The sequence below is a fragment of the Salvia splendens genome, chromosome 4 (assembly GCF_004379255.2).
Source record: "Salvia splendens isolate huo1 chromosome 4, SspV2, whole genome shotgun sequence".
Lineage (NCBI taxonomy): Eukaryota > Viridiplantae > Streptophyta > Magnoliopsida > Lamiales > Lamiaceae > Salvia > Salvia splendens.
This window is the reverse complement of record NC_056035.1, coordinates 4,233,393-4,257,523: the sequence shown is the minus strand read 5'-3', so window position 1 is coordinate 4,257,523 and position 24,131 is coordinate 4,233,393. Positions and strand designations below refer to the sequence as shown.

General features: G+C 37.2%; 1 protein-coding gene across 1 annotated transcript; it reads right to left on the bottom strand.

Moving 5' to 3' along the window:
• Nucleotides 1–14,498: 14,498 nt before the first annotated feature.
• On the bottom strand, nucleotides 14,499–18,691 carry LOC121800322 (probable isoprenylcysteine alpha-carbonyl methylesterase ICMEL2). Its single transcript, XM_042199897.1, has 12 exons — nucleotides 18,650–18,691; nucleotides 17,073–17,581; nucleotides 16,726–16,802; nucleotides 16,558–16,627; nucleotides 16,401–16,481; nucleotides 16,082–16,156; nucleotides 15,790–15,891; nucleotides 15,561–15,698; nucleotides 15,380–15,445; nucleotides 15,149–15,292; nucleotides 14,934–15,024; nucleotides 14,499–14,824 (listed from the first exon to the last, which is right to left on the bottom strand). The coding sequence occupies exons 1-12, from the start codon at nucleotides 18,689–18,691 to the stop codon at nucleotides 14,663–14,665; spliced, it is 1,557 nt and encodes a 518-aa protein (XP_042055831.1). The 3' UTR covers nucleotides 14,499–14,662.
• Between the last annotated feature and the right edge of the window lie 5,440 nt (nucleotides 18,692–24,131).

The following is a 24,131-nucleotide window of genomic DNA, read 5'->3' as shown; positions in this document are numbered from 1 at the left end:
TTCCCACGACAACCTCGCGGAATTGCTCGAGAGTTTGGCTGGATTTGTGGACGTTTTCCACGCAGCAGCCAAGGGAACGAAATAAATTACTTGCGGCACAAGATTTGTGTAGGGAAAATATTTCATTCATAAATTAATGTGTTGATGAAATACCCTATTTTATACTAGAAACCCTAGGGCGGTTCGACGTAACCTAATTCATCCGGGAAAGAACCGCAAAGAAAACCCGAACTGGGCTTATAAATCAGGCCCGACTCAACAGTAAGTAAACTAAAGTTTCCAAAAATAGTAAAACATAAAAGGAAGGAAATAATCAAAAAAGAACAAAGTGAATCGGCTAGTTCGTGAACTTGTTCGGCGCCTTGAGCTTGTCTCTCGGCCTCAAGGATCTTTTCGACACAACTAGTTCTTCACTTCGGTTACTCCCGCACTGCGGCGGGCTGCGTCGTGCTGCTCGGCTTCGGGAGCGCTGCGTCGTGATGCTCGGCTGTCGTTGCCTCCAGCTCTGCATGCTCCAGCTCTGCATGCTCCAGCTCGGCATGCTCCAGCTCGGCATGCTCCAGCTCGGCATGCTCCAGCTCGGCCTGCCGCTCTGCCGTTGGTGGGGGTCCCGTATCAACCCCCCCTCCGTTACGAATCGCCTTGTCCTCAAGGCGAACCTCCGGGAATTGCCTCGCAATCGCCTCGATGGGTTCCCACGTTGGCGTGGATGCATCATCCTCCCACTGTACCAGGCACTGCTTTTCCGGTCGGCCCGCACGCCAGCTTACGCGCTCTTCCAACACGGCCACCGGCCGGACCACTGGCCTATCGCCAACAAACTCCGGCGGGAGTTTCACCCCGTCGACATCACCGTCTCCCGCCACAAACTCTCGTAATAAGCTAACGTGAAACACATTGTGGACTCTACTTCCCTCTGGGAGGCGCAATTTGTAGGCCACGGGCCCAATCCGCTCCAACACTTCGAAGGGGCCATAGAACCTCGGGGCCAGCTTAGCCGATAGCGGCTTCGCTATTGAATGCTGCCGATAAGGTTGCAGCTTTAGCCAGACGACATCCCCGACTTCAAACTCGACGTGGCGACGGTGTCGGTTCGCCACATCCGCCATCCGCTGTTGTGCTCGCAAAAGGTTACGCCGAAGGGATACCAATAATTCCCCTCGCTGCCTGATAATATCTGCCACGTTGGGCGGCGTCTTCGCCGATGGCGGGGCCGCCACAAGTGAAGGAGGCTCTCTCCCGTACAAGGCACGATAAGGTGACGTGCCCAACGCGGAATGGTGAAAACAATTGAGAGCTAGCTCCGCCCACGGGAGAAAATTCGTCCATCTCGAGGGCTTATCCGATGCAAACGCGCGCAAATATTGCTCCAATCCCCGATTACGGACCTCCGTCTGTCCATCCGACTGCGGATGGTAAGCCGTAGAGAAGTGAAGTTTGGTTCCACTCAATCGCATCATTTCCTCCCAGGTTGCGTTTAGGAACACCGAATCTCTATCCGAGACCAATGTCTTAGGAAAACCATGGTGCCGAACCACCGTATTAACAAAAAGCTGCGCCACTCGAAGGGCGTCGAACTTGGTGGGGAGGGGGGCAAAGTGAGCGTACTTTGAAAGCCTGTCCACCACCACCATGATGACCGTGTAACCGCGTGATTGTGGGAGCCCGGTGATGAAGTCCATCGAGACATCCTCCCACACCTGCCAGGGGACCGGGAGTGGTTGCAATAACCCCGCCGGTTTCCGCGTCGAGTACTTTGTGGACTGACACACCACACATTTATTCACAAATGTCACCACGTCTTTGCGCATGTTTGGCCAACAAAAACCTGCCGCCAAAAGGCGGAACGTACGTTCGTGGCCAGGGTGACCCGCGGACGGCGAACAGTGGTGTTCCTGTAGTAATGCTTTCTTGGTACTGGACTCCGCGCTCACGAGCACCCTGCAATGATAATATATGAGGCCATCTGCCCACGTCAAATGTGCTGGGGCGTCACCAGACTGAATTTTAGACGCTAATTCAATCAAATCCGGTAGTGAAGCGGTCTCCTCCCGTAGCACCCGCATTACCTCCGGCACTGGTCGGTCCACGGATACGAGCAGCTGGTCGTCGGTCCCTGGCATGGGGTCGTCGGTCTGCACCCCTGACGCGTCGTGTTGACGGGATAAGGCGTCTGCTGCCTTATTTGTGATTCCACGTTATATTCGATCACAAATTTGTATCCCATAAGCTTCCGGACATAAAGCTGTTGGTCCGGAGTCTGGACCACCTGTTGCAACAAGTCCTTTAGGCTCCTCTGATCCGTGCGAATAATGAACTCGCGCCCCAATAAATATTGACGCCACTTTTGCACGGCCTCCACAATAGCGTATAATTCCTTATGATACGTCGATGCTACCCTCCGACGAGGACCCAATTTCTTACTGAAGAACGCAATCGGGTGATTACGCTGCATTAGCACAGCCCCGATTCCCACATCGCAGGCGTCCGTTTCCACACAGAATTGCACGCTAAAATCTGGGAGCTGTAACACCGGGGCCGAAGTCATTGCTGACTTAAGCTCTGTAAAAGCGGCCTCGGCCTCGGTGGACCATACGAATGCCTCCTTTTTTAACAAATCGGTGAGGGGAGCCGCGATCGTGGCATAGTGCTTGACGAACCGACGATAGTAACCTGTCAGCCCCAAGAAACCCCTCAACTGCTTCACTGTATTCGGCCTCGGCCAGGCTGTCATTGCCTCCAATTTCGCGGGGTCCGCTTTGAGCTGGCCCCCGGAAAGTATGTGGCCCAAGTATTCGACTGTCATACTGCAAAAGGAACACTTCGAAAGCTTGACAAAGAATCGATTCTCGCTAAGCAGCTTTAGAACCGCTGATAAGTGTTGCCCGTGCGACTCGAGTGTTGGGCTGTAGATTAGAATGTCATCGAAGAAAACGATGACACATTGTCGGAGCAACGGCTGGAAAATAGCATTCATGGCCGCTTGAAAGGTGGAAGGCGCGTTCGTGAGGCCGAATGGCATCACGAGGAACTCAAAGTGGCCATCATGAGTACGGAAGGCGGTTTTGAATATGTCGGCCTCACTCATACGGATTTGATGGTATCCTGAACGAAGATCCAGCTTTGTAAAATACTTGGCCTTGCCCAATTCGTCAAATAATTCATCTGCGGTCGGAATTGGAAAGTGATCCGGAACAGTAGCTTTATTGAGGGCCCGGTAATCGATACAGAAACGGAAACTTCCGTCTTTCTTTCGGATGAGAAGCACGGGAGACGAAAAAGGGCTGTGGCTGTGCCGGATGATGCCTTGCTCCATCATATCGCGTACCTGTTTTTCGATTTCTGCCTTTTGAAAATATGGGTACCTATATGGTCTCACATTGACCGGCTTCGTGTTGGGCAGAAGATGAATCCGGTGGTCAAAAACGCGCGGCGGGGGCATGCCGCGTGGCTGCTCAAAAACGGAACGGTGCTCATTCAACACCTCCACGATATCCCCTGGGAGGTCCGCGGGGAACTCCTCTTGCGTGCTGGGGTCGGCAGGGCCCACGTCACTGTGGAGAGGTACAATCTCATATAACTCGTGGCCGGCCCCCTGTGCCGTCAACATAGATAAGGAGTGTAAGGAAATCTGCTTAGGACTTGGCACCATGCCACGTAGGAACACCGCCTTTCCTTCTTGGGTAAACTCTAACGTCTTCTTGACAAAATCCGCAGAAACTTTCCCCAATGATTCTAACCACTTCATTCCCAAAATAACGTCCGGCCCATGGTGGGCGAGGATATGAAGATCCACCAAAAATAAGGTACCCTGCAGAGTCAATTTTGTAGAGCGGGCAATGTGGGTACAGAGTAGTGAAGCGCCGTTGCCGACTAGGACCCGGAATGGGCGAATCGGTGTCAACTCCAATTGGAGTCTCTCCGCAATCCGCGGATGGAGGAAGTCGAGAGTTGCTCCTGTGTCAATCAAAACTCGTACTGTAGTATCCCCCAACGTCCCCTGGACCATAAACGGTTTGGAGCTGCCCCGGCCATCCAAGGCGTGAAGGTGCGATAGGTCTGCTGTAATTAATTCCTCCCCGGGTACTTGGTCACCCGCATCTGCCTCTTGCGGGTCGTCCCCCTCGTCATCCATATAACAAAGCAACTTGACCTTACAAACGTGGCCTGCAACCCACCTTTCGGGGCAATGATAACAGAGACCTCGGCGTGCGCGCTCCGATTTTTCAGCATTCGACACCCGAACCGGGTATACCCGTGTCTTGTCCCCTTCTCGAACTAGCGAGTCCTGTTGGTGGGACCCGGCTGCTTGGGTCGCAACAGGGGCCGGAACGGCCCGCTGCTCCTTGCCAGGCCACGGACGGCGCTGGTATGATTGCGGCTGTTGCTGGCGTTCCTCGTGTGTTGCGGCCAAACGCAAGGCTAAAGCCATTGCCTCTGCCAACGACTCCGGGTACTGCAATTCTACTTTTTCTTGCAGAGGTTGTTTTAGTCCTTGAATAAAAATTGGAATCAAGGCTGATTCCGATAAATCAGTAACCCGATTAAGATATCGTTCGAACGTCGCGTGATAGTCCGCAACGGTAGTCGTCTGAACTAGCTTCGCGATCAACCCCGTGTAGTTCCTGAAGCTTTGGGGGTCAAATCGATGCCTGACGTCGGCCAAAAATTCTGGCCAAGTAACAACGCCATTCGTCTCCCGGTAATTAAATATCCACTCTGAAGCGGGCGGGTCAAAAAGCATTACTACATAATGCAAGCGCTCCGCCTCCGGAACTCGCTTGTGATCAAAATAGTACTGCACGCGAGAGATCCAATTTGGCGCGTCTGCCCCATTAAAGTGGGGCGCATCCATCTTTATGCCGGAAGAATAATCCGACCCCTGTCGGTTAAAACGTTCTCGACTTTGGGGCGGATCCCAGCAGGTTACCCCGCGCTCCTCGAACGTCTCATCATCCCAATCCTCGTGGCGTTGCGGTAGGTCCCAATTATCCCGACGGCGACCCGTTCTATTCCCCGCGTCGCCACGGTGCTGACCAGGGCGGCTTCCCCGGCCCGGGAGTAAGCCCTCCCCAAAACGATCCCCACGGCCACCCCGATAAGGGCGACCACGGCCCCGACCCAGATGACCGCTCCGACCATTCCCGCGGTACTCCTCCCACGCGTGGTCGGCGTCGTCCCAATCGGCCTCATGGCCCTCTGCCCGCGGCGGCGGGCGTCGCTCCACGCTATCGATCCGTCGATCCATCTTATCAAATCGTGCGTTCAACTGTGCAAACCCTAACGTGACCGGGTCGACGTGCGGCTGTCTCCCGTCGACGTCGCCAGGAATCCTCTGCCGCGTCGGGCCCAATTGCAGCCCCGACGAGGACTCTGCATGCGGAAATTCCGCCGACATTGATTGCGTAACCAAGTAGATTTTGAGTTTTCGGGATGAAAGCACCAGATGTTACGGACGTTCTCCGTAACGGCTCCGAGATCTTCCTTCTCGATGGGTGGCGAGCAATTCCCACGACAACCTCGCGGAATTGCTCGAGAGTTTGGCTGGATTTGTGGACGTTTTCCACGCGGCAGCCAAGGGAACGAAATAAATTACTTGCGGCACAAGATTTGTGTAGGGAAAATATTTCATTCATAAATTAATGTGTTGATGAAATACCCTATTTTATACTAGAAACCCTAGGGCGGTTCGACGTAACCTAATTCATCCGGGAAAGAACCGCAAAGAAAACCCGAACTGGGCTTATAAATCAGGCCCGACTCAACAGTAAGTAAACTAAAGTTTCCAAAAATAGTAAAACATAAAAGGAAGGAAATAATCAAAAAAGAACAAAGTGAATCGGCTAGTTCGTGAACTTGTTCGGCGCCTTGAGCTTGTCTCTCGGCCTCAAGGATCTTTTCGACACAACTAGTTCTTCACTTCGGTTACTCTCGCACTGCGGCGGGCTGCTCGGCTGCGTCGTGCTGCTCGGCTTCGGGAGCGCTGCGTCGTGATGCTCGGCTGTCGTTGCCTCCAGCTCTGCATGCTCCAGCTCTGCATGCTCCAGCTCGGCATGCTCCAGCTCGGCATGCTCCAGCTCGGCCTGCCGCTCTGCCGTTGGTGGGGGTCCCGTATCAGACTGCTACGGAAAACCGCAAGATTTATACTCATGCGTTTATATTATGAACTTGCAGCGAAAATCTTAGGAAAAAATGACGCCATGTTTTGGTAAAATATTAATTTCTTGCTTAGTGGCTAACAGCGTGGGAGGATTATAATTAATTAATTGTTAAAACAAGAAAGTTATGATTTTTTATTTACTAAATTTTTTTGGTGGAAGGGTAGCTTCTAGAAACATTCCCGAAGTCGTGCTCATTTATGTCGTGGTTTTTATGCTTCGTAGTAATACAACAGTAATTGAAAATTATGATTTGAATTTTGAAGCTTCGAGTTAATTTTGTTATTATGCTTAATTAATTGCTACAAAATCATATTTTCAGCCATTGTCCGCGCGTTGGTGAATCTCAACGATCTTGAGCTTCTAGAAAGAAATGAATTAATTGCGATTAATTAAAACACAACTTACTTAAATTGAGTGTAATTATAACTAACAACATTTCGTTGCCTCTATGCAAGCCTAGTTTGGTGGTGCATTGCATTGACCTTTTAATTTAAAGATTATGAATTTTGGTCGTGGAAAATTTATCTGGTGTATTTTTCCCCTCTCATATTATGTATGTTAATTGGTTAGAAATTAACTCTAATTCAAATATGTAATCACGGATTTCTGCTCAAAATATTACTTCATTCGCCCCATAATAGATGTCACACTTTCCTTTTAATTTGTCACACAAACGATGTCACATTTCATTTTTTTGAAAAAAAAACTCTCTCACATTATTAATATAAATATACTATTTTCTCTCTCCACCTAATACATGAAACAACATCTCCTAAAATCACGTGGTATTTTTCAAGTGTGTCATCTATTATGACACAGAGGGAGTATTAATTTATTGATTTTGCTAGTTATCATAGTATAATACTATAGACTGGAGTAAGATGTATGGTTTCATGTACTTCCTCCATCCGCGAATAAGAGACCCATTTCATTTCGGCACGGGTGTCAAGATGTGCCTCATTTGTATATATTAATTTTAAATTATATGTGAGTGGAATGAGTTGTTGGAATGTGAGGTCTCTTTACCATTTATAGTACTCCCTCCGTCCCAGCTAAGATGAGACATTTCTTGGCCGGCACGAGATTTTAGGAGTTATTGTTTAAAGCGTTTAATTAGAGAGAGAAAAGGTGGATGTAAGTATTAAAATATAGAGAAAAAGAAAGATAAATATTTTAATAGAAGTGAGAAAAAGTGGTTGGGTGTATTAATTGGAGAGAGAAACATTCCAAAATAGGAAATGTGTCATCTTTGTTGGGGCAAACTAAAAAGTAAAACATGTCATTTTAATCGGGACGGATGGAGTAATAATGAACCGGGACTCCTATTTATGGACGGATCAAAATGAAAAAATGAAACTCCTATTCGCAAGGTGGGAGTAGCAAATAGTCTTCGGGTCGATTTCAATTTTTAAGTACTATCTATCTTATATTAAATGAAGTGTAAACCAAAGTTGACTTCTTGAATCGAGTTAATTTGATTTTTGGACGATCTTACGCGATTAACTTATTTTACTTCAGCTCAATAAAAAAAAGAAACTTAGTTTAAAGAAATTGAAGTTATGTGTAAAAAGTTGACCTATAATTAAGGTATATGTATTTTAAGCTGACATCATATTGCTTTGATCATAGATTTATTCAATAATTACATTTCATATCTAGATTGCGGTTGGTATTGTTTCAACAATTTTCTTAATACAAGCTTAAATGTTTTTTCACGAACTAATATTCTATCTATTTTTAAAATTATTTCAAATCAATTGATTATTTAAATTTTCGTTAGTATAGGTGACAATGCAAAATCGCTAGTTTTGATTTGTTGGTGTAGTTGTTGGGGATTTTTTAGGTAGTTTTTTAGTTGCCTTGTGTTTCTTTCGTCAATTACAAAATTTACATTCCAAAAACATACATAGTAAATACTTTGTGGCACTTGTTACCAATGCCAGGTAACAAAGAGTTTGATAAAATCTAGTTTGTCACGGGAAATTTATATTTAAAGAAAAGTTATTTTTTAAAATCAAGTCTTTTTCTATATACTGATATAACGCCAGGCCGCCAGCGGTGACGTAAATCAGCCTTTAACTATATAAAATTAAGTACTATTCCATTAACTAAAATTATTTTAAAGGATAATTAATTAATTCTGACAAAGATAAAACTATGAACAAGATAAGGACTGCAGTCGGTTGTTAATCTTAGATGAACAAACTGCAGCATTCAAATCATATTATTATAATTTACATCAGAATCTATATAAGTCACACATCATTTATAAATATGTACTGTGAGTTTTATTGAGGTTTGATTCATGTCGGTTTTTATTTATGATCAAAACCATTGAATCAACTATTTAAGACAGATATTCAAAATCACTTTTACGATATAAGAACATAAATATTCCTCGCTTTGTTTTAAGTTAATAGAGTAGTTTTCGTTTTCTGTATTTATATTGAAAAATTAATACGTAATAAATAGTTGAAGTGGACAAAAAATAAATTAAGAAGACGATATAATACTCATGTATTATATCGATTCGTACATATATACCTGATATATACTCCCTCCGTCCGCGAATATGAGTCTCAATCATTTTCGACACGGTTTTAATGGAGTAAATGTTAAGAAAAGTAGGTGGAAGAAAATTAGTGGAGTATGAGTCTCACTAATATATTAGTTTTAAATGATATCTGAGTTAAATGAGTTGGTGGAATATGTGGCCTCTTTGACATATATGGTAATTATGAACCTGGACTCCTATTTGCGGACGGACCAAAATGAAAAAACGTAACTCCTATTCATAGACAGAGGAGGTAGTAATATATTTATATTTTTAATAGAGGGAACATCATTTTAGGTCCATGAACTTTGCCAAAGTATCATTTTAGGTCCGTAAACTTTGAAAATCTTATTTTAGGTCCGTGAACTTTGAGTTAGTATCATTTTAGGTCCTTTTTACTATTTCCAAGTTTTTTTGGACGAAAATACCCTCAATACCTTAAAATATATATATTTTTAATAAATTTATCATATACTCATATTTTTTTATAAATATCTTTACAATATATTTTTGTCAAATTTTCTAAATATAATTTGACCTTAAATATTATCACTTAATTTTGTGACATGCATGTAAAATTGCTTCTTCAATTTTTTATATTAATTTTTTTAAAAATTGAATAAAGAACTTTTCTTTAATAATAAAAAAATGAATAAAGATCTTTTTATAAATATATTTACAATATATTTTTGACAATTTTTCTAAATATAATTTGACCTTCAATATTATAATTTAATTTTGTGACATGCAAGAAAAGATCTTTATTCAATTTTTTATTATTAGAGAAAAGTTATTTATTCAATTTTAAAAAAATTAATATAAAAAATTGAAGAAGCAATTTTACTTGCATGTCACAAAATTAAGTGATAATATTTAAGGTCAAATTATATTTAGAAAATTTGACAAAAATATATTGTAAAGATATTTATAAAAAAAATATGAGTATATGATAAATTTATTAAAAATATATATATTTTAAGGTATTGAGGGTATTTTTGTCCAAAAAAACTTGGAAATAGTAAAAAGGACCTAAAATGAAACTAACTCAAAGTTCACGGACCTAAAATAAGATTTTCAAAGTTCACGGACCTAAAATGATACTTTGACAAAGTTCATGGACCTAAAATGATGTTCCCTCTTTTTAATAATAAATGTGGATGAACGTACATATGCAAGGTACTACGACTAGTGCGATCTTTCAGTCTTTTGTGTGTGGTAATCTTAAATTTTGATAACGGAATGTTAATTATGTTGACACACGTAATCCTCTTATGGGTATATGGAACTCACCATTTCTTTAGTTTATACCATAATTTCATTAGAGTATTTCAATTTATTTATTTATAATTGATTTTATATTCGTTTTCAACCAGCTTAATACGTAAAATGATTAATTTCAACGAAGAAATTTATCATTAAATCAAGGAGTAAAAAACAAATATAATTTCGATGAAAACCTAAAATATGTTAGGTATGGTCTAAAATTTGATATGAATATGCTTCAACATCAAACCAATATTGAATTTCGGTTGGTGGAATTGGGCATTTTACCATTAATTTGTGTCTTACTACTAAACAGTCTATATCTGATAAGATGGGAATCATGGTACCATCCCCGTGTCCAAATACCAATCCATCAAAAAACATTTTTTTTCCAAATTCTCAGTTGAGATTAAATCTTGGAAAATGACCTTAATTTGAATATTCTAAATGAATCATATAATGACGTAGAACATTGATACTAATTAATATCTTCTTGTAAAATTTGTGAACGGCGTTGCAAACCACGCATGGAAGCAACCCTTTTGTTGTTTTGATAGATATAAGATGCTCCATCAATAACAATAATAACATTACACATTATTAGAAGACATATTATAATTGAAGAAGAGATGCACAATAGTTTCAAATTCCTAGTTCCTTACAAAAGTACACCTATGTTATCATCTTCAATACCACGATTCCTAAATCTGAAAAGCCTTTCCTTTTACAATGACTCTTTCACGAAATTTAAACAACAATAATTCAGTCTAATAGACATTTTCCAATTCCAAAATAAGCATTTTTATATTTTATATCTAGGGTTGTGATCAATTGAGATTTTTTAGCCTAATTGAGAATTGAGATGCATTATCAGCCACTCATTTTTAGTAGAGTGAACTACATAAATGGTACCTGATCGTTCACTTTCGCATATAAATGGTACCTGATCTTTATTTTATATCGTTTTTTGTACTCAGTGACAAAAATAACCCTAGATACCAAACATGTGATTTTTTTATTATGGAGGATATTTTTGGAAATTTCAATTAAATAGTATCAAACATGTGTTTTTTTCCTACCTTTCTTATTTCTTCTTTAGTTCTTCTTCTTTCTTTTTTTCATTTTCTTCTTTCTTTTTAGTATTTTATCTTCATTTTTTCTTTCTTTTTTTCTCCTTAATTTACGTTTCCTTTTTTCTTTTCTCTTCTTTTTCTTCTTTCTTTTTAGTATTTTTATACATACATCTAATTGCATTAACAATATAAAACAAGCACAAAAAACTTAATTAAATTAATTATTTAAACTAACTAATCAATTGAATATTTTTAATTAAATTATTTTATACTCATTTTAGGGTTGAAACACCTAACTAAAAATATTCAATTGTTTATATCATTATGAACACAATTCACAATTTTGCATTTTTATTAAGACTATATTGATTAATTATTAATTTAATATAAAATAATAATAATAATATCAGTAATAGTATTATTATATATTATTACATTATTCAATATTTAAATAATTATATTATTATTATTATTTATTAATTAATGTTATTTTTAGTATTGTAATAATAATATTATTATAATAATAATTAAATATAATTATAACTATAATTTAAATTAAATATATTTGAATGATATTAAAAAATAAATAAATTATTAATTTATAACATCACAATTATAATATTAATATCGATGAATAGTAATAGTATAAAGAGTGAAGAGAATGAGAGAAGATATTATAATATCACTTTTGGTACTGATTTTTTGTATGCCCAAAATATCCTTAATGACACAAATGGGAAAATGTCTTTGTATAGAGGGCATTTTGGGGTGAAAATTGCATCAGATACCAAAAATGTGATTAATAGATACCAAAAATGATATAAAATAAAGATCAAGTACCATTTATTTGCGAAAGTGAAAGATCAAGTACCATTTGTGTAGTTCACTCTTTTTATTAAATGAGTGGTCCAGAATTTGTCACATGAAAAATATTTTTAGATTAATTAATTATGAAAGAGCAGAATGGTAATTTCATGGTAATTATGAAAAATATTTTTAGATTAATTAATTATGTCAACTATGTATACAATTCATGTCAATTACATATATCTACATATAATTATTATATGTAAAACGTTGTTGTTGTTGACATAAATAATATAGGTCGTTGACCTGAAAATATTTGTTGTTGACATTAATTATTTGTAAAATATTGATGTTGACATAATAGTGACATAAATAACGTTTGTTGTTGACATCGTAGTTGGCATAATGTCTCTGTAGTTGACATCGAGTGAAAATGACAATTATGTCCCCTAGTTGACATAATGTCTCCGTAGTAGACATCGAACGAAAATTGTAAATGAGTGGCTGAAAATGTATCTTAGTTATCAATTAAGCCAAAAAAATCTACATATCTATATCTATACATACTAAAATATACCAATGACATGTGAGAATCATCAAAGTGGTTTTTCTTTTTAGTAAATTATTAACAACGTGACACGAAACGTTTTGGCGTTTACTACCAGGAAAAGGAATATCCAAATAACAATATTCTAAAAAGAGAATAGACAATCGTCCATTAATTTTCGAACTCCATAACTTTCATGTGTCTGCCCAAATTAATTATTTGGCCCACTATTTGCATTATTGATTATTGATTCCGTATTGCCGTCTTTTTCAACTTCTATTTTTTCCATGAACGGCCGTCTCAACAATACTCCCTACGTCACAAATTTTTAAAGCTAGCGTCACAATAAACTCAATCCGTAACCTTTGGTCCGAGCATTAATCACTTTACCACTTGATCAACACATACACAAAATATACTTTTACTACTATTAAATAACGAGTCATCTTACTTGACAAATAAAAAAAAAGTGATCATCTTCATTTACTTCCAAAATAGAATTTACATATTTACTTTATTTTACTTTTCATTAAATTTCCCAAAATTATCTAAACTCCTAATTTAATGATTAGTAACCTTACGTTAAAAAAAAGAAGCGAAAATTGTTAGAAAATTTAAGAAAATTAGTCAAATTATGGCTCATCCCGTAATTTTAAAAGTAATGGTAAAAATAATAAAATTTGGATTTGTTCACAATTATACGGAGTATTCAACAACGAAATAATCTGGTCACCTATGTGGCTACGTGTAATATATTGTTGATGTTTTTCTACCATACACTACTTTTTTTTATATAAATAGACCACTCCTCGTTTAATTCACAAACATTGTATGATTTCTCAGCTCACATATCATTTACAATTGTACCAACGTTTTTTCGTTGTCTAATGTAATTGCGAAAAAAAATCTAAATTTCATAGTTTTTGAGTAATTTTTAAATTTACACGGTAGACCCAAATTTAACTAAACTTTGTATTTTATTTTATTTTTGCAATTTATTATAAAGTAAATACCTGATTGTTTCCTAGCTAATCATTTAACATCTTACGAAAATTTAACCATCATTAATATATTTACGCATTTTTATAGCTAACATTTAATTTATATACTCCACAAAAAGTTAACAAGTCAATTTTCCGCGTTGTGGAAATATTGAAATAGTAGTAGTATTAATTAAGTTGATATGACAACGTTGGGTAGTGAGAGACTAAGACCATCCACATCCATGCTCTTGCTAACGAGTACGGATGTGGGTCCGGACCTACTTTTACTCTCTGCTCTTAGGTAAGAGCACAACACCCACATCCGTGCTCTTCTGTAAGGACATGCTCAAGGGTCCCACCATTCTATTATTCAATTTAAATAAAAACATTTCCACAATATTAAAATGCATTAAAAATACCCAAAATACTATTACTAATTACTAAAAAATTAAAAATTTCATAATTAAAGTCTTAAAAATTAAAAATTACATAATTAAATTCATAAGTGGCCGAATTTCGTCCAAATGGATGATGAATGTGTGTATTTATAAATGATTTTGGGATTATTTTTTTTTAAATTTCAAAAATATTTTAAAAAACGGTAATAAAACGGCTATATTTTTTGGAATCCGAAATTATTTTGTAATTTTTGGTATTATTTTCAATTTTTTTAAAAAAGAAAATGCCAACGGCCAATAAAAACGCGCCACGTCGTCTTGCTCGCTGGCACGGACGTGCTCTTAGCTAAGAGCATCGCCGTGCCAGCGGCAAGAGCGCAGCGGCGGATAGGGGTGTCCTTGCCGCTGGCGCGGACGGACAAATCCCATCGCTGCGGATGCTCTAAGTCTATGATGTCATGTTGTAGTTATAACGTTCTCCATAATTTAAAATCTATCTCCATTGCTTGAAATTAGTGGCCGTAATATTTTTGGAGTTTTTTGCAATAAAGTTGGTTGCAATGGTGTGAATTAGACTAGTCACTAAGCAACTTGAACATGATTACATAAATCTTAGAAACTACTCCTATTTGACCAGTATAATCAGACAAATATTTTGGGCTCATAAATGATAATTGGGTTACATTACACACGAAATTCTTGGGCTTGAGACTTATATAAAATATTGGGCTCGATCAAAATAAATTAAACCATAATATAGTAGGAGTAATTTAGTAGAAATGAAATGGGTCATCACTAACCTAAATGCAATAAACAACAACGCATGCATTAAATACTGCTATCCTTTGCTAAAAATGAACTGAACTCTAAAAATGATCAAAAAGGACTGACTTTCCGGGCTAATCTCAACATACATTCAGGCACTAGGCGTCGCCGTGGAGGTGCCTTCACGTCTCTCTCCAGAGCTTCAGCATCGTCGCCGTGAATCAGTCTTATCAAATCTTCAAACAGATCATCATTTCCACCTCTCATAGGATCCTACATTTTAAAATGCAAATAGTCAGGAAATATTTTCCAACATGTGTGTAAAAGTTTCAACTTTCAAAGCCTATAGTAGCATTTTCTTGAATGTGGAATCTTTAGCTACCTGAAGAAACAGATCTGTGTGTGTCTTCTCCTCGTAGAGAATTGCCTCAGATTGAACTCCAGCATCTCGAAGAGCCGCAGCAAAACTTGTACTGCAAATATGCAATATCAACAAGAGTTTTAGGCCTCTGCCCTATGCCAATGCTCTGTTACATTTCAATGTCACAACAAAATGAAAAAAACAGTCTTCATTTATGTGATACATGAGAAACAGACCTGGCATCTGGGGGGATTGAGAGGTCAGCAGTTCCATGGAACAGAATTATAGGAGGTAACAGAGAAACTGCATTCCTTCTGTTTGGATCCTTCACCACTACTTCTGGAGAATATTGATGTAGAGATTCTTCTCCCTCCATTATCCTGTGCAAGTAATATAAACCGGCTGTGAGATGCTAGACAGGAAGCATCTATGGTTGCAAGGGACGAGGCAAAGTTCATAGTTCATACCCTAGAAATAGTGAGCGGTATAAACCTCGGCTGTTGAAGTGGTCTACCAAATTGAATAGATTATACCTATCCATAAATGTTTCATGCCACACATATTTCAAAGAAAATGGATTGTAAGGTTAGAATGCACGCGTTAGTTGCATGAGTTACATGTTGCACTGATTCAAACTTTAAATCTTACCCTCCAGATAAACCAAAGTAGTATTTTATTTGAGATACGCTCCAAGTAATCGTCTCTCCAGCAGCCTCCTTGATTGCCTGCTGTAATATAGCACAAGAAGCAATGTGTGCACCAGCTGACTGTCCCATAATATAGATTCTAAGCAATGAGAGAACTAGGGATCAGTTTTTTGGGATCTGTAGCACACATCTAAGTGTGAGAAAAGGATTTTGATGAAAAACAAAACAACCTGTTGGGATCGCCTCCATAGTCAGCAATGTTTTTGCACACAAATGAGATGCCCTGAGCTGCATCTTGGACCATTTCACCAATTGTTCCTTGAGGAAAATTCCTGCATACAGGACAGCAATCAAATCATATTCTGTAGCATCTCCGGTAAACACAAGGAGCTTAGGAGGGCGAGAATGTGAATTCCAGGAAAGAAATGCACTACCCAGATGGATCTGCGATGATAATTCTTAACTAAACATGTTTATCTGATTGAACAAGCATTAACAAAAAGATAACTACACTCGTGTTACCTGTAATCTATGCAAGCGACTATGATACCTCTATCTGATAGCTGTAGCCCCAGAAGAGAACCCCATGCTTTATATCTGTATCAGAAGGCACAAGCAAGTGTTAGTAAAAACTATTATGCATAGCTAGAGTTCCTCCCTACATATTTCAGAAGTAAAAACTATAATTTTCTTCTGTTACCTATGTAATTGTACATAATACTTCCTTAGAACCAAATTTCAGCAGTTTATCACCATTTCGTTTCTGGTAAATAGAAAGATACTATAATTCATCTATTCCGGCATATACATTAATTAGTTTACAAATGCAGAGAGAGCATACCCAATGATCCATGCACCACCAGTTACAAAGGCTACAACTGGCTTCGCCCCATCTTTATTCTCTGGTAAATAGAGATCAAGCCTGCACTAGTAAACGAGGTACCCATTACATAACAGAATACAAAGAACATAGTTGAATGCAGCAGATCAAACCATACCTATTCCTAGGCTGATCTCCATAAACTATGCTTCTACGTACCCTACTGGAGTAGAAGTAATAGTATCCGACTGCAAGACAGAAGTAAATCTCATTTAGGAAACACCCCTTCTACCACAAGGATTTGCAAAACAATCAAATAGAGTGGCAGATTGAAACTCAGGCGGACCTTGAATAAAACCAGGCATGAGCAGAAAAGCATAGAAACCAAGTGCCATGAATCTCATGATCCATCTGTAGCCTACCCTGAATGATCATAAACGATTAGAAAGCATGTTGCAAGAATATAATCGTTACTTAGAGTCAGAAACCATTTCAATTGTGAGCTTATATATCATACTACTATTTCTGAATTTATAACTGAGATTATATCCTTAATCGTACAAATTTCCCCCAAATTTCTAGGTTACAATCCAATTATAAGTAGAAATTACATTTCATATTGCAATTGCAAACAACAAATTATATCCAAACACATTATCATTTCAAATCCGAAAACATAGAGAAACATTTTACCCTAGAAGGGCCAACAGCTTGAAGCTGAGGCGAGTGATGAGAAAGGTTTCGGATGGCGCAATCGTCATCCGCCCGAACCTCCGCCGGGTGCCGCCGAAGGATAGGGTGACGACGGAGGTCTCGCTGAGGACGCGCCGCCGCCGCCGCTTCTTCTTCTGATCGGAAGTGGAATTCTGATTCGTGTAGCTCGGTGTTTTCGAAATGAGAGGCTTCGTCTCGATCTCGGACGACGAGGGCATGAAAATCCTGGTGGAGTCGTCGGCCGAATCATGCTCTGATCTGAAAAGCAATGCCGCTGCATTTTTCATTATTCCAGACGATGATGATGATTGTGATTGTGTTGGGATTAGATTCAAAAAATTGTGTGTGTGTGTGTGTGTGTGTGTGTGAATAATGTGAATCGTTATGAGTTGGATTGAGGTTCCGATCTCAATAGACGACGTTAAGTTGGTTAAAATTGAACAGAGATTTGGCAGAGAGAGAGAGAGAGAGAGTTGTGTACTCTTTAGCTTTATTTATTTTGTTAAAATGGATAAATAATTATTTTAGATTAATTACATAACTGATAATTCTATAGCATTTTGGCGGTTTTATCGAGCCAGCTAGTTCCACGTGTATACTTGTTATTTTCATAATGAAAACTTTGGAAATGGTCTAATTGCTATAGTTGTCTGCCGCTTGTTTTTTAATTAAAAAATACAGTTTTTTTAACATAATACTCATATATCACGATGTCCTTTTTTCCCATAATTGTATTCTATTTAATTGCATATCTTATCTAAAAATTTGATTTAATTATAAATAATGATAATACTTAAGTTTGTAGGAGTATTAGATTCTAAGATCATCGCAATTTATTTTGATCAGATTCTACGATAATTACAATTTATTGATTAGATTCTAAAATAATCTAAAGAAGATTTTCAAATTAATAAAAAATATATAGAAATAATACAAAACTATAAATTTGTCTCTATTATGACAAAAGACTAGATCATTATCCTTTTTAAGTTTTGTAACTCGAAGTACCAGAATTTTCCCTAAAAAAGCAGTCTATATTTTCTACGGAAAAATGTTTTATCATGACATTTCCTTACATATATTTATATATAAAAGGTTTTACTTGAATGGAATTATTATATTGAGAATTTTGGTGATAGCTAGGAATTGTTATTTTGTTTAAAAGAGGGGGGTTTTTTTTGAAGGAAAAGAGGTTTATAATGATTTAAAAAAACGTGTTAAGTTGTGTAATTTAATGCTCAAAATGACTAGGAATTGGTTGTGTTAAAGTAACTGCTCTGTCAGAATCTTGGAGGCATATAAATTTTCTTGTTCTGTTGGAAATTCTTTGATAACTGGAGAGAGCTATCTTTTTTCTTTAATCTAAAGAAAATGACATGACAAAAATTTCACCATAATTGGTGATTATCTTATCGGTATATTAAAATATCTTTCTTATTGGGCTTCAAGAATTATAAATAAAATAGGGTTAAATATTATTTTGGTCCTAAATATATGGCTGGTTTACGATTTCGGACCAGAACATTCATTTTTTTAAAATCGAATCCAAAATATACGAAAATGCTGTCGAATAGGTTCTTTTTGACGGTTTCCGTCATTTTTTACGGTCAACCTTCAATTAGTGAAAATTTGACCCGATTAGCTGATTTTTATTACTGTAGCTAATTTTGATTTATTTTTTTAATATATTTTTAGAATTACATGTAAATGTTAAATAAAATAAATGGACAACAAATTACAAGACAAAGTAGTCCTTCATATTCATTTTCTACTTCGAATTGGTCATGAACATTTAACCACACCCAGCGCCGAATTACATATAAAAGAAATGTTGTCATAGGCACTGCATCAACCCTAACACCATCAAAACCCAAAAACCAATTAAACCAAGTATTCAATGCCGTCTTCAACTTCAGGAATCGGAGAAGAATGGACTTCCGCGTGAGAACTAGGGTTAGAATAACACAGAAACCCCAACGCTGCCGACGTGCCTTGTTAGTTTTGCTTCAAAGAATTGTTCTTTTCAGAACTACAAGTAGCCGACAGACCTTCTTCGGCTTCATTTTCAGGCGGATGTGTGGACTTCCTCTTCCTAGCATATGCAACTTTCACGTCGCGAGACCGTAGCTGCAACGGAAGTTTGGGTACGGCGACTCCCAACTCATGGAAACCAACACAATAATCGCTTGAAATCGGCTGGTTATTGGTTGGAATCGGAACTAGGGTTTCTTAGGAGAGTGACGAGATCAAAGAGAGAGAAGAGAGAGTTTGACATTTCATTTTATGAAAAGTTTAAGAGATATTAAGTAAATTTAGAAGATTTGTTATTCAAATTTAAATATTAAAAAATGAGTTATTTAGTAAAATAATTAACTTAATATTAAACTACTAATAATCTCAGATTAAGTCTAATCGGGTCAAATTTGGACTAATTGACGGTTGACCGTAAAAATGACGGAAACCGTTAAAAAAGGACCTATTCGACAACGTTTTCGTATGTCTTGGATACAATTTTCAAAAAGTGAATATTCTGGACCATAATCGTAAATCAGTCATATGTTTATGATCAAAATAGTACTTACTCAATAAAATATGGCTCAAATATCTTCCTTATTTATTTCGAAAAAAAAATCGGCCTGGCTCTGATGGGCCGCCTAACCATTGGGCCCTATTTGCAAGAGTGGAACTCAAACCACCCTCTCCTACAGCCTAATTATCGTTTTCTTCAAAAAAAAATTTATTACAAAATAGTTTTAGACTCTGTTTGATATCATAAATTGAGCTTGCAAAGTTGGAATTTGAGCCTTCAATTCCAAATCCAAGTCAATTCCAAATCCAATTTTGGTACTTGGATTTGGAATTGAATTATAATTTTTCAATTCCACAATTTGAATTTAATATCAAATACTTATCACAACTAGATAATTGGAATTTTAAAGTTATAAAATTGGGCACATTGACACTATACACACAATGCATGTGTGTGTGCGCGCGCACACACACTTCATATCAATCAGACAATTACAATATCATTTTACCGAACAAATGATTTGAAATTAAAATATAATGCAATTCTTTCAAATTCAATTTTGTAGAATTTAATTTCATTTCAATTCCGATTCCGTGTACAGGACAAATCCTTATTCATTTGTTTACATTACACGTGCTATTAGTAGCATATAATATTAATGAAAGCATGACGCAATACACATAGTCGGGATCAAATAACAACGCAACCATAATGTGATAAATATATTGAGTCCGTGTACACAAGAAACTGAAGACCTCGTGTTATGAAGTCTCATCAGTAGGAATAGATAGAAACGTACATAAACACAACACAAGTACTGTTAGATAATGGAATAGATCCATTATTTATAAGAAAATGATGGCCAATCATTGATCTTAGGCACTTTGGAGATGCGTGTGTATGCGATGTCAAAATAAGACGGCCTTAATCCACTTCATTTGATTATATAAAACACCAAATCCCCTTTAAAAAAAAGGCAAGAGAAGTGACTGAGATATCTCAAAAGGCAAGATTTTATGTAGCAAATGTGGACAAAAAATAGAACTTAAATTTGAATGATATGAAAATGAAGCAAAAGTATATAGCATCTTGATACGACAGAAACGAAATATTTTGTGACAGCTCAATCTAGCCATGAGAGAGAAAGATTTTCTGCCCACAATCATTATTTATACTGTTTAGAGTATTATCTAGTTTTAGTGATACGTTTTGAAATAGCATACGTCTTGATTATAAACGGCAATGACTAACGTATGTAGATAAATAATAAGTGTATTACTATAATTGATAGGAGTAATAAATGTGTGAATCTTAGTTTTTGGCACATTAAGCAAGCATGGCTAATTTGCAGTTGCGTTTAACAAAGAAATAACATCGTCTAGTGGATGATAAGACTTCAACTATTTAAAGTGGCGATTTATAGTCATTGTAAGGATAAGTACAACATCATTTAAGTCGAATTACAACGTGGTACAATCATCTAGATTGAATTTGAAAATAGGAGTAGTAGTTTTAAGTTGATGGGTAACTATAATTAAATACAGTATAATTTTTTGTATGGTAATACACACACTCAACATATAATTACAAATTACAACTTTATCCATTTGAATATTTTGAATTAATGAATGAAATCAAATGCATGCTGATGAAGCATCTCCATTTTCAATTTCATGAATGTGAAGTGAGAGATTGCCATGTTTCTTGTCTGATAATGCATCATGCATGGTGCGTGTCCGAATAAAAAATATATATATCCAATTCTCTTGAATCTAACATCATGGAACGACAAGAATCAAGTATAGATCATGGGAAACACATATTATCCTGATTATAAAAAAAAATTATTGGGGGAATTGTCCTTTAAGTTGGCTTCAATCCTAAATGACGTGTTAAGAATCCTAGTCTAGAAATTATATTCCGATGCACTACTACTATATGAGTGTCAATCTGAGTTAATGGTGCCACAGTTTCTTTTCATTTGATAAACTACAAATGTTTCATCAAACAAATCTTGATTCATATTCATATACACGTCCTGATTCACAGTTGGAACTTGTAAGAAGGGTTTCAGAATATTTATGCCTTGGATCAGATTAGAATCCATATAAGTAAATATACGAATTTAGGAATATTTTTGTTCTATTCTGATATCTCTAATTTCATTTTTTATTATTTTATTCGCCACGCGTACCAATATCCTTTGCTATAATTGCAGGAATTTCAAGTACTAGTACTACTTTAGTGCTTAAGCTTAATGCTCGGAACTGATATTAATTGGGATCGGAATTGTATCAGCGGTTCCACACCTTCCAAATTAGAAACCATATTCACTATTGATCTGATTCGGGTTTTACATAATTTGGAACCATACTCACGCCGGCGGTTTCAATCCTAAATCGAAAAAATAGAAATAAAAAAAATTGTGAAAATCTATGAAAAACCGAGGAAAAAAAAACATTCGAACCGCACCAAACACACCGGTTTCCGGTTCAAACCGGAACTGCGGATTTACTTAATTAACCGGCAGCAGGAACACTAGATGGTGCTCGAAAACATATATCTTCAGTGGTGCTAAATAGTTTTACATCTGCACTAGTCATAGAAATCCCATAGGCCATATGAGAGTTAAAATAAGACCATTAGCAGTGGGGCGCCCTAAGGCGCGCCCTATGGCGCGTCACGTCATCAGTTTTATCCTCCTACCCTCCACCTGCAGTGGGGCGCCCTAAAGCACGCCCTATGCCGCGCCCTATGCATTTTCTTTTATTTAAATATTTAAATAACTACAAAAATTGGGAAAAAACTCTAATTCATTTATAAAAATTAATGTTCATATGCTTATGAGTTAGTCAAGAGTAGAGTCACATTATTAGTAATGTAATTGGATTTAAAATTAGAAAAATTCATGTTATAAAAATTACATACATTTTATAAAAATTAATACATTTTATAAAAAATAATTTTTATCACATTTTCATCTTAATAAATGTACAATTTAGTTTTCAAGATATCTCAACTAGTGTGTGTAGCCCAATGGTTAGGATTATTGCCTTCCAAGCAATAGACACAGGTTCAAACCCTGGCAAATGCATTTTTTTAAGTAAAATGCGTGCCATCGTCCGCGCCTATTGTCCGCCGCGCCCACAATGGCGCGGACGATGTATCGGGCGTGGGCTTCGGGCGCACTCGATGGCAGGCACCCACAATGGGTCGTCCGCGCCCGAGGACGATGGACGCCATCGGGCGCCCATTGTGGGTGCTCTAACATTAATTGAAAGACCCAGTATAGTAAACTTGATATAAAATATGTCGAAACTTGTAACCATTATGGTAATTTGATTTGATTTATGTTTAATTTTTCTACTTTAATGTTGTAAACTTGTAACCATGCATTATGATGATTTGATTTTTTTTTCCATGTTTAATTTTGCAACTTTAATGTTGTGTGGTTCTTGATACTTCTTCTGAATCAAATCTACATCAGCAATGTTCTCATCGTGGGATACATACGGGAGAAGGCACTCGTAGGTTTTTTTTTATTTGATACTACTACTAAATATTTAAATATACTGTATGAACCAATCACAGTAATAAGCCTCTAGTTTAAACTCCTTGCCTTTTTTAGCTCGAATTTACATTTATTTTTTTACTAGTATGTAGAAGTAATTTTTTCTGATAAACACAAGACAATATATACTACTAATACGTAGCTCTCTGTCTTACATCTTACCAATTTGTGACACCTATTTTGATCAACTGTTAAGAAACTTCTTCCAGGGTCATGAAAAGATACAAATAACGAAAGAAAAAGAAAAGAATATATTGCATGTTGGTCACTATTTCATTTATTTGCATTATTATGAATCATGCCATCATGGCCACTATTTTAATGCATAATACAAAAGAATTTAGAATTAGGCAAGAATTTTTACCCAATAGTTGTAAGCAGCATATATGCCTGAATGAATTACTAGATTTTGTGAATTGTATGATAATAATAATTATGAGGAATAATTGTTATTTAAATAAAAAGCTTTTTGTTTACTTCATAACTTTTGAAGCTATAGTGAACTAAAAAAAATTCTAGACAACATGTTTTGCGCATTTTCTAAAAAAAATATATCACCAGAGTTTTTAGACTACTTGAATTCCAAAAAGAATATAAAAAGGACCAAAATAATGCAAAAGTACCTCAAATAATGTATTTGAGGTGCTTTTGCATTACTATCAATACATAATGAATCTGAAATCAAAATTAATGTGAGAAAATCAAAATTAATGTGAATATAAAATCATAACTTTTTATAACTACGAACAACATCGTGCCGCTTACGAACAACATTGTGCCGCTTACGAAGCATATGTCGCGGCGAATACCCCCGCTCCTCCTCCTCAACGAACTAGATCAAATCGTCGCTACATCCATCGTGACCGGGAGGCAGCCCACGAAAGGCTCGTTACCGACTACGTTGCCGACCAGCCGCGGTTTCCGGCAGATTACTTCA

Bases quoted from the DNA above. Each gene is read 5' to 3' on its own strand.
- LOC121800322 (XM_042199897.1), bottom strand. From the start codon at position 18,691: ATGACGGAAACCGTCAAAAAGAACCTATTCGACAGCATTTTC. The intron at 16,803-17,072 runs GTAAAATGTTTC...ATGATCATTCAG, and splicing joins AAGCTGTTGGCCCTTCTAGG to GGTAGGCTACAGATGGATCA. The intron at 15,892-16,081 runs GTAACACGAGTG...TCCTGTATGCAG, and splicing joins GTCGCTTGCATAGATTACAG to GAATTTTCCTCAAGGAACAA.